At 38.3% G+C, this 16,468-nt stretch overlaps 1 protein-coding gene across 3 annotated transcripts in view; it reads right to left on the bottom strand.

Annotated features, from left to right (window-relative positions):
* The window catches only part of LOC131139792 (glypican-6-like), a 138,589-nt gene extending 123,700 nt beyond the window's left edge, over window positions 1-14,889 (bottom strand). Inside the window, exon 1 of one of the 3 annotated variants that reach the window (XM_078795729.1) lies at window positions 14,374-14,889. In XM_078795729.1, the coding sequence (XP_078651855.1) occupies window positions 14,374-14,527 (154 nt within the window). In that variant the 5' untranslated portion in view covers window positions 14,528-14,889. The remainder of the gene's footprint in view (window positions 1-14,373) is intronic. The other 2 variants (XM_078795728.1, XM_058089686.2) reach the window with 2 other exon arrangements.
* Between the last annotated feature and the right edge of the window lie 1,579 nt (window positions 14,890-16,468).

Raw genomic sequence — 16,468 nt, 5'->3', positions numbered from 1 at the left:
AACTTTGCAAACGCTGCAGCGATAGTAACAAGTCCCGGGTACCATGCTTTGTAGCAATGCTGGTATTTCAGGTGGCTGGTAAGGTTTTATGTGTTGTAACTCAATGTTTTTTTTAGCTCATTGTTGAATGCTTGCAAAATTTGGTGAAATGTCTTCCTCTGAAAAACTGACAAGTCCCACCCAATTGACGCTATGCTGTGGTATGGAATCGGTATGATGTCATAATTCTTTAAATTATCATGCAGCCTGATTATTGTTCCTTTTCAGAAATGTAGGCATCTTTGTCACTGATGTCTTTCCATGCAACACTGATTCTCATTGACTAATTGATTGGCTGATTAACAAGGTAATTGCCTACCTGCTGCCATCCAGCGAAGAAATATTTAATTGCTCCACCTGTCAAATGGGCACATTTCCCACAGCACGCCTGACAGTCTCTTGCAGCCCACTAAGCACTGCACTACACTAACCCCACAATCACACTGGATCCGTCACGGTAGTGGAACTGGTCCTATCCGTCCAAGGGAGCATCCGATCTGCTTGCGGAAACTGCGCTCACAAGAGTACATGTTCATGCAATAACTAGCCTTGTATAGCCGCGGTGTTTTAGATTTCTGTGAGTTATTTTGGTGCTGTGAAATAATGTGTATTACAGACTGCACGACTTGTGTAAGTTTCGGGTGGTAGCCATCTTCCTTATTGATTCATCACATGACACCTAAAAACACCACGACTTTTTGCACACAAATGTACATTACACGTGCCATTTTGTAGGACACTAGGAATTGTTATTGTTGTTTGGGTTGAACACGGACGTCTAAAAAGTGACTGACCAGAGTTCAGAGTTCAGAGATATTTGTGTCAGTGATGAATAAAGAGTTCAGTTTGTATAGTCAGACTAAACTGACACACTTTTGAAGTCCAAAAATGTATCTTTTTTTCATGTTTATTGTTATTAAATTGACCATCTGTGACGTCAGCGGCACCCGAAAAAATAGTTAGAACCTGAAGAAATGATTTCCGTCTTGCCGTATGGCCGATGCAGATGGAGCAGCGTTGCACGGAGCTTGTGTGAGCCTACAACAGACATTTCAATCTTATGGAATGTCAGTGTGATTGCAAGGTAAAATGTTGACTTTATGTCATGAAAAAGGCATTTTCATAGTTACCATAAGTTTCCCCATTTAACTAAACTAATTTTTACAATACATTTGGAATTTCCCTAAAGATGCTATACGTATGCTAAAAGCATTTCATTTTGTGCTGTGACAGAATTACATCACCCAAGCTTTGTTATGAAAGGCATTGCCCTAAATGAGATATTATTACCGAGTAGGAATAATGAAAAGGCAAATATGCTGTGCTGAATAATTTCACTTGCAACTCTAAGCAATGTTCATGTACCTCGGCCACGTTTCAAAACGCTTCCATGAAATTGTTTATAATAAACTTGTCAGCATATCTGCCGTTTTTGTCTAAAGTGTATGCAAATATGATTGTCCAACACAACGACAACCCACTAGAAACATGGAAATATTAAATGTTGCAAAGGTACAAACAGAAGCAAACCCTTAATATGATGAAATATAGTGCAATTTAGCAATACATGATGGCTGTGTTATTGTTGGTTTGGCCATATGACAGTTTAGACTTTATCCACTTAATGTGGTTTATGTGCTGACCAATGTTAGTCGGTCAGTCAGTGATTTAATTTTCATACCAAATAAAACTTGTCCTTCAGCATATATCATTTTAATGTTGATCATAGCAGATCCAGTCACTTTTAATCAAACTGGCGAATTAATGTTTTACAATACTGACGTGCTGGCGACCCTGGACTGGTGACCAGCCAATCACAGGGCACATATAGACAAACAACCATTCACACTCACATTCATACCTATGGACAATTTGGAGTCGCCAATTAACCTAGCATGTTTTTGGAATGTGGGAGGAAACCGGAGTACCCGGAGAAAACCCACGCACACACGGGAGAACATGCAAACTCCACACAGAGATGCTCGAGGGGGGGGGGAATCGAACAGAACGGTCTCCTAGCCTTGTGGCCTGCGTGCTAACTGCCATGCTGCCCCTCCCTCGACAATAAAATATTTAATTTGTTTTATTTTTTTATTTGTGTTGTCAGACTAATATTTAAATTTGTTTGATGATCTGAAACATAAAAGTGTGAACAAAATGCAAAACAATAGGAAATCAGGCAATCAGCAAACAGTTTTTCACACATACAAAACAATGTCCAAAATAATGTCCTGTCAGTTGTTGGTACACAACATAGAACTACTGATCACTCGGTTAATTTCTGCATAAAATATTGGGGGGGCATTTAAATTCTGCATTTAAATTCATATTCCAAAGCGGTGCTTATTACTTGTTTATGTTTAGTCAGCCATTCAATATGTACGTATATGTGTTTCAATTTCAGCAATTCACCATAATCATTTAACATTATATTGGTAACAATACAACACATATGGGAAGTTAAAGAATAACATAGGTCTGAACACAACAGCCGGTAGTCTGAAGAGCCTGGGGTAGAGCCCCAGGGTGCAAGAAAACCAGCCCACTACACAGTAGGTAGGAAACAGCAGGAGCCTGAGAGCGGTTAAAGACTGGCTTCTTTACAAATTCCAGTTAACCCCAAAGAACACGGATGTGCCAAGAGCCATCACAAATTGAAATGTTTCATTTGACTGGTGACAAAATACTCCAGGCTCCAGTTTCCAGCTTCAGCAGCACTCATAGAGTCCCATACCATGACAGTTATTTTAGTACACGTGTTGCCAGGTATTTAGACAATATTGTCTATGTTGAGTAATTTTAAGTTGATAGTAAACATATGTAGCGTAAATAAAGACTCAATTTATAATGTCACAATTACTATAACTACTACTCAGCTTTCACATTATGCACATTTTCACACTAAAGGATGTCAAATACACTGTCAGGGAAGTACTACTTTATCAATACAGTATTGTATAGTCATTGCTGTTTGCAATGTGCAACTTCAGAGACCCAAGAATAGATTACTATTACCCTACATATATACAGTATAATAATACAGTAATCCTTTGCTCATCAAGGGATTCCTAATTTATAAGTTAGAGCATAGTTGGAGCATAGAAAACCTGTTTAAGACTCCCTTAAATACATTATTAACATTAACCGCCGCACGTGAAATAACACCCGTATGGTCACCTTTACACTCCTATTGCCCACTTCAGTAGACAAAAGAGTAAATACGCTATGCTCATGTGTTATAGATGTGTTCCCTGGGGGAGCAGAGTGAGCCGCAGACAGGAAGTGACATCAGGGTTCAGAGTTAATTGTCAGTTTGCCCGTTTAGCCATTATTTTTATTTCGGAATTATTGTGCCTGCTGTGAGAAAAGCCTGAGAAAGCCAAACAAATTTTGGTCAGCCTCGAAGGGGTTCTGGCAAACCGTCCGAAGCCTCAGAAAGGAGAAGCAGTGCCCGATCCACACTGTTTACATTGGGGACGGGGGCCTTGCTTGCCGCCCTTCTTCCGGGGGTTTGGTTTTGATTGTCTTAAATTTGTATTTTAGTTCATTTAACCTTTTTATGCTTCAAAATGCTTAGATTTGGCGAGAAAATATGTAACATTTGCTTAAATACCCTCTGTATGCAGGCCACACATTCAGGAGATCGGGAAGACCTGGGTTTGATTCTCCGCTTGGGCATCTCTGTGTGGAGTTTGCATGTACTCCGATTTCCTCCCATATGCCAAAAACATGCATGTTAGGTTAATTGGCAACACCAAATTGTCCATAGGTATGAATGTGAGTGTGAATGGTTGTTTGTCTACATGTGCCCTGTGATTGGCTGCTGACCAGTCCAGGTGTACCCCGCCTCCTCTCAGTCAAAGTCAGCTCGGACAGGCTCCAGCATACTTGTCACGATCCTCAAGCTAGCCTGTGTGACAGTTTAGTTGGTTACTGCTTCTATGCCTTGGTTCCTGTTTTATGCTCTTGTTTTGGTAGCATTTCCTGTTTTGCCCAGAGTTTTGTCTGCCTGCTTTGCTTTTCCCTTTTCACTCGCACCTGTTGCCATTTGTGTTCCCCTCCTATTTAGTTCAGGTGCGTGCTCCCTAGTTTGTTGCTGCATTGTTTGTTGTAGCTTGTGTCCTGCTGGTGTATGTCAGCCATTTCTAATTAAATAGACTTTTTATCTGCACTTGGGTCTCCTGCTCTCTGCATACTGGGGTCGTGTCACAATGCCGAAGCCAAGATGTAACAATACTCATGACCCTAGTGAGGATGAGCGGCCTAGAAAATGGATGAATGGATGGACCCGTGTATGCATAATGTGTATTGCATAATAGTTCATTTTCAACCATGAAACAGCATCATTTATTAATTAATATATATTTTTAAAGTGTGAAGTGTGAAGCCATAAAATTTGAACCATGAAGTCAGGAGCGATGACTGTATACAATAAGCCCGGTTAAAGGAGCCAATGACTGTACTGAATCTTCTTCACTTTCAATACTGAAAAGAGATTCAAATACATCACCATAAAATCCAGCACTAAAGTTGTGCATCTCGGCTGTCATTGAGTAGAACAGAGAAAATCACCATTTGGCACCATGGAGTGACAAAACACACATCAGACCTGTGATATATTTCGGAGCATCACAAGCCCTAAGGAATTTCCTTAGCAAAGTCTGTTATTAAATGTTTTAATTAAAGCAAGAGTAATCTGACCTAAGGTTCAGATAAATTCACAACTCTTTAGCATCGACATAAAAATAACCATGATCTCCAATTACGCTTATGATGATCTCAATTAGTCTTCTCACCTTAGGGTCATAACGGCAATCACACCAGCATGGGTCGTGAACTCATGTAATTAGTTTAAATCTAGCAAACAGTTATTGTTGGAGATGCATGAAGTCTTTTTTTTTTGCAAGGATTGTGCTGCAAGTGTTCTATTCATGAATGTTTTTAAGTAAATAATTGTGCACTTGACACTGATGTGAACATGCTGTGACGTATCCAGAGTGCAGTCTTCCGGAAAATATGTGGAAAAAAACAAATAATGGAGTATAGCCTCAAGTTAGATGGAATCTGAATTCCCCTTTCCCCTTTGTCTTACCTCTTTTCTTAGCCCTTAAACCCTTCCCCCTTTAAACCGAGGGCCAAAGAGAAGATGCCACTAAGAAATGGGACACCACTTGATTCTCATTATATCGTCAACCACCAAGGAATTTGACTTAAATTTTAATGTCATAAAGCATACCTCAGAATACATTCATCAGCCATTGTATTCTCAGGGCATTCAATTGACCGCAACTGGTAAACAGGTTGTCTTAGAAGATGTTTCCGCGACGGCTTCGTCAGTTCATGCTTAAAGACTAGGTGCGACACACACCAGTCATAGAAGATAGGACAGCTCTAGTCTGAGAGACTGATGCAAGATCCAATTCAATCTATTTATCAGAACGGAACACCTTTTCACCTCTACCAAGCACAGTGAAAACACATAACAGAGATTATGTTTTGCCCGTGTTTATCTGTTCATTCATTCATTCATTCATTCATTTTGTACCGCTTATTCTCACAAGGGTCTTGGCGCCTATCCCAGGTATCTTCGGTCTTCTGGTCGCCAGCCAATCACAGGGCACAAAGTCCAAATTGTCCATAGGTATGAATGTGAGTGTGAATGGTTGTTTGCACGCCCACGACCCTCGTGAGGATAAGCGGTAGAAAATGAATGAATGTCTATTCTGGTCAATCTCAAAACTCTTGTAGTAATTTGCTCAGACTTTGATCTCTTTCCTGTTCAGTTTTTAACCATTTGCACTCACACAGATATCTCCAAAAAATACAGTTCATTGTATGGCATGTAAATGTCACTTTGTATTATGTATAGTACTGTTTCATATACCATTAATTCATATAATGCTTGTCCTGAGTAGGATTCTGCGTCCCAGATCATTTTCAGAGGTGTTGTACATTTGGTTGCCAAATAATCACTATGTCCATATAGACAACCATTCACACTGACATTCACGCCAGTGAGTAATTTAAAGTCTCTGATTAGCCTAACATGTTTGTAGGATGTGGTAGGAAGCCGTAGTACAGTACCTAGAGAAAACCCACCCACGCACGGGGAGCCACCATGCCACTCTACTGTCAGTAACATGCAGTTCGGGGATAACATAAAATAAATGTTATTTGTCCATTCAACTGTAGTCATCCCTCGTCACTTCACGGCTTGGATGTCGTGGCCTCACTCTATCACATTTATTCAGGAATATATTACTAAACCATTCTGTTTTGTGGTTAGATATGGCCTATATGGCATTCAGAAGAACATTCAAAGACGCTGTCGTAATTTTAATTAGCCACCTGTGTTAACATAAAAACCTCCTAAAGCAGGGGTCTCAAACTCAATTTACCTGGGGGCCACTGGAGCTAGGGTCTGGGCAAGGCTGGGCCGTATCAGGTTTTCAAAAAAAAACCACATTTATTAAAAACAGAAAAATATACAAACTTTTTCAGTGCTTTGGTTCCGATTTTCTACAATAAAAGCGCTGATAAAACATTCCACTGTTCTCAAATATCTTAATTTTTATTTTTCTGCACAAAATAAGATGAAAAATAAATAAACAAATCAAGAATAAAGAAAACCAATCAATCAGTAATAAATAGATATAATAGAAATAATAATAAAACGGCAAATAATAAAAACTTAAAAAACCACATATAGTTGGTGGGTAGACAAATTATTTTTTTCAGATTAAAATTAACAAAGCATTATTAGAGCCCTGTAGACATGACAAAACACGACTATAGTCACATTTATACTCTTTTTATTTACAACATATTGCGCAACTGCAGGGTCTTGAGACACATGCTAACTCGCAAACTAGAGAGCTAGCGACCTAAACGGTAGCCTTCAAGTTATTTCCTTTAAACTTAAATAGCCAAAAACTTACCACTTCCACATGGATAGGGAGGATAACTATTAACAGTTATTTAACCTTTAACATGAACATTAATCAAACGTAATAATTTTTTCTGGGTACATGATACCATACAGCATCCATATCAAACTTTCGCGGGCCGCACTAACATTAAACTTTCATATCAAGGCAGGGGCCTCAAACTTGTGTCTGCGGGCCACATTTGGCCTGCGGGCTGCGTGTTTGAGACACTGTACCGTACGTCACTGCCTACTGTATATATCTTCAATACAATCAAAAATAAAGAATAATATTGGCCACAACTTGCTTGATCATTTTTGTGTCCAGTCAGGTCACTCATCAATAAATATTATACTGTAACTGACGCTGAGATTGATACTAATGAAGTGCTGATTTTAGCACAGGTGTAATCTACTACATATATTTTTTTTATTGTCATTTGCATTTAAAGTGCACGGCCATCAGAGCACCCACTCGGAGCATTCAGCCAACTTTATTACAACACAAGTAGATAGCGGCTCCATGTAGTGGTGGCTGTTTGAAACATCACCAGTCTCATGTGATTTCATTACACTTAACCTCAAAAGGAAAAATTCACTTCAAAACAATGCATCAAGTATGCTACACTAACTACAGTAAATCACCACTGTACTGTTTCCTTGGCACTTGACACACCATGTTTATTTGTACTTAATGCTTGTTTACTTCAAAGTCGCTGAGGAGACTCATATTTGGCATGTGAAGGCAGCCATGGGCACTGAAAAACAAAAATAAAAAGTCCCTAGTGTGAAAGGCATTTGCATGTTTGACACCTCGATGTGTTGAACCCACGAGGTCTGCCAACAGCACACTGCATCTGGGGACTGGTGTCAAGCATGGGACTTCTATTCAGAGATCCTCCAAGGACCCAAAGAAAGACCTTAAACAAACACAAGCCTGTCCAGTGACACGGAGAGCATACTATACTGTACGCACTCTAAACTAAAATTTAACAAAAAGAAACCATTGAAATTAATGGCGTCCAATGTTAAATTTGTTTTGAGGTCAGTGTCTTACCTTCACTTGCAGGTGCGTAAATGTAACAATCAAGAACATTGAAGAAAAACATATATGACAAAAAGAGACGTCATCACCATGAATCCTCTTCGTCTACTACACCTCTTCCTCAATTCCCGGAAAAAAATACCAAGGAAAACAACTTTCAACAACACAACACACAACAACACATAGCTGATTGTGTCTTCCATTTTAACTCATTCGCTGCCAAAGAGGCATTTAAACTTTTTTTGTAAACCCAACTCTCACTTCCAATTGACTTCTAAAGTCAATGTCACTGCAGTTTTAAGCGATAAAAATGACCACAGGGTGGCAGAAGTACATTGGAGAAGAGCTCGGCGTGCATATTTTACATGTATTTATACACTCGACAGCAGGAAGGGAGTGGAAGAGTATGGAGTAGCGTAGCGTGCAGAAGGTTATATGTTAACTTTAACTTTTGCACACACACACATACAAGCACAGAGTTCCAAATGTCAAAATTGTACATTTTTAATGATGATAAAACAGCCCTTTTTTGTATTGTTTAAGTTGTGATACAATTATTTAGATATTTAAGTTGCTACAAAAACAAAACAAAATGTACGCATGTCTCAAACTTACCTATGTTATACCACTGATTACCAAAGAACGGATCAAGGTAGAAACACATATTTTTGTCTGATAGAAGATGAGAGTATAATATTAATTTTGGTAGGTTCTTGGTTTTATAGGTTTTTGGTTGTATAGCCATAGAACAGAATATTCTGAGTGCCTTCAAAAATCAGCCAAAATCGTCTAAAATGGACAGTGCGGAGTGAATTGCATAAAAGATAATTCTTCTAACAGTAGATCTGCAGGACATATGCAAAATCAAACCATTTTCACTTCCAACCAAACATGTTCCATCATTTTATTTGACATGACTTCTTATGATTTATTTGGCAATGCACTTTTTCTTTACTGAAGGATACAATGAAGGATGCATAGCAAATGCATGTGTATGTTTTTCTTTACTCACACCATGCTAATCCCTAAGCATCCAATCGTGTTTCCCCCAACATATAGCATATTTTCTAGTTACTCTTGAGGCTTGAGAGGCTAGAGAGCCGTAATCCCTTATCCATTACTGGTTTAGACCAGCAGCTGAATGAAAACAGGGAAGTGCTGTAGTGGTCCATACGCTATCTGAAGGCTTTTCTCACTACTCAGGAGAAAAAAAAAATTCTTAGCGCTGAGGTAAGCTTCCAGAAATCCTTCAGACCCTATGTATTACAGGCATGGATGCCTGACGTAGACTGACATTTTCTACTGGTCAAAATAATTGTCAGATTTGCCAATTCAACAAAGCAACCTCTGGCAGAAAAATAAACAAAGTCATTTAAATGTACCGCATGGTCATCCTGTCTGCAGTGTGGGGAAAAGACAAAAGAACACAACAACAAAATAAGCCAACACATCAGCAATGACAAGCAAAAACATAATGAAAGAACCCAGGAAGTGAGACTGCCATACACACAGGCACACACACACACACACACACACACACACACACACACACACACTAATCTCCCTCACACCTCATTAACTGCTCTCTCTTAAGATGTATACCGGCTGGCAAGAGACTGATTTTCAAATTGGTGGAGCCAAGAGTATATTAATGGGCTGTGGAAAAAAATGCCCTACATAATTTTTAGATAAATATTTGCTGTTTTTAGATCTTTTTTAACTGTTTCCATCTTTTAAATATTAAATATTTATTAGCTCAAATCACCCACAATTTTGATTTGCACTGTACACACTACATATTATACATATTAACTCATTATAAATTAATCAATGTATCAAAACAATTCCATCTCATCACTATCATACCATTTATTCTGTTAAAACCACTTCTGATTATATCGTAATCCCTTATTTATCACAGTTAATTGGTTACGGTGAATTTCCACAAAGTAGGATTCCTTCTTTATAAATATTTTTGTAGTTATGGCCTAAAAAACATGTTTACCATCTTCTAAATACATTTTTTACATTTGTTACAGCCCTTTAGACATGATATAACACCCTTTATGTTTGTATTACCCAATATAATAGTTACAATCAGAGAAAATGAGTAATTGAAGACATAAATAATACTAGTGCTTACTAGTGTGTCGCAGTAAATGTTCTCCAAATGAGAGTTGAGTTTTACCTTGTCATGAGTTACAACCGCAGAAGTAGCCCATATTATTATTATGGTTATTATTTTATTATTATTGTGAGATAATTTTAACCTGCAATAAAAGCCTGTTGTTCCACTTTCGATTGCGGTGGGTGTTTCACCCAATAATGTACAATACCACATCCGCAATTTCAATCGTCGTCTTATTGGCTTCTATTTGTATTTTAGTTGTGCTCTGCGATTGACTGGTGACCAGTCCAGCCTGTACTCGGGCTGGACTGCAACAAACAACATTGCTGAATTGAACAAGCCATTTCTGCAAACATGGTGCCTGGTGTAGTTAATACATTGTACCAGGAGATGGTGTACATCTGTAACTTCAATTTGAGCAAATTTGTGGGCATGTTAATTTAAACTTTATACATTTATAGACAGAATCCTTTTGTGCATGCATCAACTCGCCAAGACAGTCCATATGCAGCTTTGAAATGGCGGGAAAGGACGTGGTGGGTGTCAAAACATTGCTTAGGGTCAGGGGCTAGCAAGAATGAAAAAAAAGAAATAGCAACATATGCGGTATTCCGAGTGAGACTCCTCAGCAAAAAATAGACTGCTAGATAAACATGAGCAGAGAATACGACAACCTGGATGAATAACTATATCCATCCATTTTTTATGCCGCTTATCGTCATTATTATCGTGGGTATGCTGGAGCCTATCCCAGCTGTATTTTGGCACCCTGGACTGACCGCCAGCCAATCGCATGTAGACAAACAACCATTCACACTCACATTCATACCTGTGGACAATTTAGAGTCGCTAATTAACCTAGCATGTTTTTGGATTGTGGGAGGAAACAGGAGCACCCTGAGAAAACTTGCGCATGCAGAACATAATAGGAGAACATTCAAACTCCACACAAAGATGACCAAGTGGCGATTCAAACCCAGATCTTCCTAATCTTCTGACTGCGTGGCCTACATGCTAACAGCTCATACACCATGCCGCCAAATGATATGCATAATAGATAAATACTTTAAATCTATCTATGTAATAACAGCAGCTCTCTGTGCCCAAGCCACACCTTGTTTTGGTTATAAAGGGCCAAACTATTCATAGTATCTACCTGGGTGATGCAATTAATTTCCACCCACAAAATTGTATAAAAAATATAAATATATGAATTCAATTAATTTGATTTCAATGAATACTTTTCATCTTTATTATGATTCCCATACTATGAAATATATGTGGAATTACATGATATGATGTGATACCGTATTATGCAGCCATTATGCTGCTGATGTACAGTGCGTGTGCATACAACCTTTAAAGACGGAAATAAAGGACAGCCAAACCTATAGGCTGTGGTAAAAGGCCATTGAAAAAATCAATTTGAGGTTTCTGCTCTTGCCATTTATGAGGTTCTTTATGTTCTAGATGGGTTTTATATCTTTGGAGCCCAAGAGGCTCATCCAACACTGCTGTAATATTTCCATAATAGATGAACTTCAGAATTTCAATAGATGCACTGAGAATGTGCTTAGGTCAAAAGGATCCAAAGAAAAAAATACATGGAAAATGAACCAAGCTAAAACTCAACCCCTAGAAACACAAATGTAGTATTTTTGGTATTCTGTTACTTTATAATCAAAACACAACCATATTTGTGTATTATACTGATCAATATTTAATTTAAATACAGATACATGATGCAACTTTCATTAGTTGCTTCTTCCATAATGATCCATAGCAACCAAAATAATAATTTTATGCAAATGTGAGCTTACAAACTGAAGTAGCCACCCATGCAAATGTATCAAATCTTTGTTTTTTTTTCATAGCAGTGACATGACACAGCAACTGATAGAGGGATGAACGCTAATGCTCCTCATGCTGCTTGCCGCACGTTTGTATGAGCACAGCTAATTAGGCATAATTGAATGCTTTCTACTCCGCAATCTCCTGAGGCCTGTATATAACCTGTTTTGTATTTATGCAAAGGTTATTGAGAAACAACAAAATCCAATAACAAACTGTCGACAGGGTGTAAAATTAACTGCTTTTTGATTTCACCACTGCATCAAAACACAGTGTGGTAAAAATGTATATTTTCAAACACATCAAAAATATCGACTGACTAGAAAGTCACCCAGATGAACACTGCTATCCCATGCAGTAGTGACATTGACCATTTGCATATACAGTACTTCGGTTTGGTCATTGAGAGTGAGGGAAATGTTCAGGTAAATGAAAACAAAATTCTGGATCACACCAATATTATTAAGATTGTATCGTCTGCTTGTAATCCAGCTTCCTTCAGTGACAGGTACAACACAGGCTTACTGTATATCAGCAAAACACACATTATCAGATGAAACACATCACAAGAATCGTTTTCAGTCGGCTGAGTTTAAACAGCTAAGTTTGACAGTCTCCCTGCTTGGATTTACACTCTTTAAACGCTTCCTTGAAACGAACGTGTTCCCCGTTATTAACATGTACCGACCACTTGAACGCAAAGAGTTGATGGCTGCAGCTCTTGTCTGAAAGTGTTGGATATTTAAGATGAAGCGCATCAACATGATATATTTCATCTTATTTTGGGAGGCTGTTTGTGCAAGCGGAGAGTTTCAGTTATGTATGTCATATATTTCAGTTATGCTAAATGATGATACGTTAAACAACTTAAGTTCAGTAGGCTGCACAGTGTTGCATATTGTTATCATGTTTGCCTCACGGGCAGTGATTCTCACATCTCTGAGTGGAGCCAACATGTTCTGTCTGTGTTTGTGTGGGTTCCTCCAATCGAAAAACATGACTGGACTGCAAATTCTCCATAGGTGTGAATGTGATTATAAATGGTTGTGTACCTATAAGTCACCTGGGATGGGCTTCAGCTCATCCGTAAATAGGAAACAGGATAAGCATTAGAAAATAAATGAATTGGATTCAGTGTATTATGATTTTGATTCAATGAAATACAACGAAACCCCATCCCAGTGTGTGATCTCACTGCCTAACATTGCCAATTATCAATGTGATATTTTTTTTGTAAGAGGCAATACAATAATTAACTTCTGGCCTCTTTCTGTACACCCCCTTTCCACATGTGAAGTATACACTCTTTATGGACTAATCTGCTTCCCTGCTTAGACCATAAATGTGATTACTGCCACATAAGAGATAATAAAACCTCATATCTGTGCTGCGCATGAATTAAAAACTAAGCTGTAGCCTTGAGGACTATCAAAAAAAAAAAAAAAAAAGCTAAGAATCCACAGCTGAGAGAATATTTGGTGCTGAGTCCATACAGCCCCCTACTGGTAAACAATATTCTGTACTGCATTTCATCAACTATAACACAGCAGGCTGGAGGAGCCTCTGTTGAGTGTGAGCAACAGGTTCTCAGCCAGCACCAAACCATTCAGTATCTGTCTTTCACTTCTGCTGAAGCAACTAGTAGACTGAAGATAGTATTGGGAATTATTATTATTATTGGCAAACTATAGCCCCTCTTCTTGAGGTAGCAGTTCTTTCAGCAGATTGTCTTGACAATGTTTGACTTGGGGGTGGATGACAACTAACTCAGGCTGGGAGACCATCTGGACACCATTATATAGTAATTATATACTTTATATAACGTTACAATAAGTTTGATGACATTGTAAACAAATAAATAATACAAGTAAAAATACAGTGTAACTTCTAGAATAGACCCCAGGCTAAGGGTGCAATAAACACTTTTTAGTGTCTTCTGAAGTTTTGTGTTTTCAGAAATCTTCCAAATGAGTTGGAACATGTCACTTATGTAAGAGAAACATGGTTATTTGTGGTGAAGTATAACCAATTATAAAATATGACAATTGGCATTATCTGATCATGAATGACTAGAACCCAGCAAAGCACCTTATTGAATGCCACTTGGTAAAGTTATATTGACATGGATTTTCTTACAATTTCTCATAAAGTATCACACATACAAATAGCTTTTTCTCTATCATGTCTAATTATCAGCATCTAAAAAAATGCTTTTAGTGTTGAAGCTATTTAATTTTATGCCATTTCCTGTGAGGATGATTGGACTCTGTCTTAGAAGTAGGATGTTGGAGATGACACAGGTCAAATGGCGTGTATACGCGTATATAAACAGGACATGCGTGCAGATGAAGGATGACGGTGATGATGTTGGTCCGATATCCTTACCTGATATTTCTTGATGAGGTACATTGACGAGGCTGAATCCTTTGGCGTGATACGCTTGTCTAACTTCGCTGCAGCTCCGCGCTTTGCTCTCACCACCGACAGCCGTGGACAGCAGCAGCCACAGAGTGCACACAATCCCTTGCAGTCTCCACATCGCAAACACTGGTGTGGAATCCTTGATGCTGTCTTTCAGAGAGGAAAAGAATCCACCGGGATAAAAAAGAAATCCTGAAAAGAATGATTACTGAAGGGTTTCCGATAATGAGCTGCATTCAAAAGCAAAGGAATCACTCGTCACTTGACATGTACCCTCCTTGTCATCCTCGAAAAGATGCACCCGTTGGTTCCGATTGGGAAAAGATAGTGGCAGCCCAGTGATGCCAACTTGTGCCGTCGCTGATGTGTTGGTGTGAGTGGAGCGACGTGGAAATGAGACACGCACAGTGGGCAGAGCGCAAACCAGGGCAGGGCAAAACATGGAGTGGAGTGGCCGCGACTTCAGCAGCAGCAGCAGCAGCCCAAGTCCACGGGCGCACACTGTCCTCCAAGCTTGTGCATCCTCAATGCGCACAGCTGCGCATTCGCGCTTTGGTGTCCGCACACGCGTCGGGGTGTGGTGGTGGACATCTAGGGGACCCTAAACATATCAGAACACCTTCAGTCCTACCGTGCTGTCACTGGCCACAACATTACTATACCTGTACAATCAAGACCTGTGTAATATTGACATATTGGCACATGTCATTATATTTAAGCAGGATTAAATATTATTTTTAATTTTACATCTAGGAAAACGATGGTCTTATTAAAAAAATTATATATATATATATATATATATATATATATATATATATACGTATATTTCATATATATATATATATATTAAGACCATTTTTAATGGTTTTAAACGACGGTCTTATTAATATATATATACATATATATACATATATATGGATGGTCTTATTAAAAATATATATATTTTTAATAAGACCATCGTTTAAAACCATTAAAAATGGTCTTATTAAATATATATATATATATATATATATATATATACATATATATATATTTCATATTTCTTTTATTAGACATTTTTTTAAATCAGATCTCTGTTATATATATACGTATATATTGGTTAGCTTTCAAAACAAAACAAATAAGGGGAGCAATTAAAATATAAATAAAAATAGTGCAAATAAAAACAAGAACAAGGTAATATTGTTTAGATCAGGCGTGTCCAAAGTGTGGTTCTTGAGCTATTTCCAGCCCACTGCAATTTATTGTTTTAGCCTGCGGCACATACGTAGTAGTACAGTTCAACAATTAACAACAACAAAATCTTCATAAATGGGGAAAAATAGAATAAAAAGACATGATGTAATGTAAAGTAATGTAAAGTAAAGACATGATGTAAATTCACATGATGTAAATGTATCAAAGAGCCATTCTTAATTTTATATTATTTTTATTGGCAGGATGTGACCCTCGGTGGAAACATTTTGGACTTCGATGTATCATGAGCAAGGGGTGTCTAAAGTGCAACCCAATGGCAATTTTCAGCCTGCAAGTTTATTGTCCCTCTGCATATTGTACAAATGTAATACATTGAATTTGATTAATAAGATAAATGATTAAATAATAAAATATTTTGCTTTGACACCTATAACATACAACTCAGATATGGATGTTTTGTTTAGGTAGCATAGCATGTATTGACCTACACTGGATTGGTTTTAACATCTTTAATGAACAAAAAGTATCAAATGGTCTTTCACTTGGATAGCACTTTTTTCACCTGCAAGGAACTCTGTTAGCACATCTTCCTACTGATGACGCAGCATCAGGACACGGTGGCTGGGAGCACCTCGCTTAGTTCATGGTGCTCACCTGTAAAAGGGTGGAGTGTCATCTTCTGTTCAGGGATGAGATCCTTCCCCAAGTGGAGGAGCTTAAATACCTTGTGGTCATGTTTAAGGATGAGGGAAGGATGGAACGAGAGATCGACAGACGGATTGTTGCGGCGTCTGCAGTGATGCGGTTCATTGTGCTGAAGAGGGAGCTGAGCGGGAAGCCAAGCTCTCAATTAACCCGTCTA

The sequence above is a fragment of the Doryrhamphus excisus genome, linkage group LG13, assembly GCF_037039965.1.
Source record: "Doryrhamphus excisus strain RoL-2023G ecotype Guam linkage group LG13, RoL_Dexc_Guam_v1.1, whole genome shotgun sequence".
Classification (NCBI taxonomy): Eukaryota; Metazoa; Chordata; class Actinopteri; order Syngnathiformes; family Syngnathidae; genus Doryrhamphus; species Doryrhamphus excisus.
Note: the sequence above shows the minus strand (reverse complement) of the source record. Positions and strands in the feature narration are given on the sequence as shown.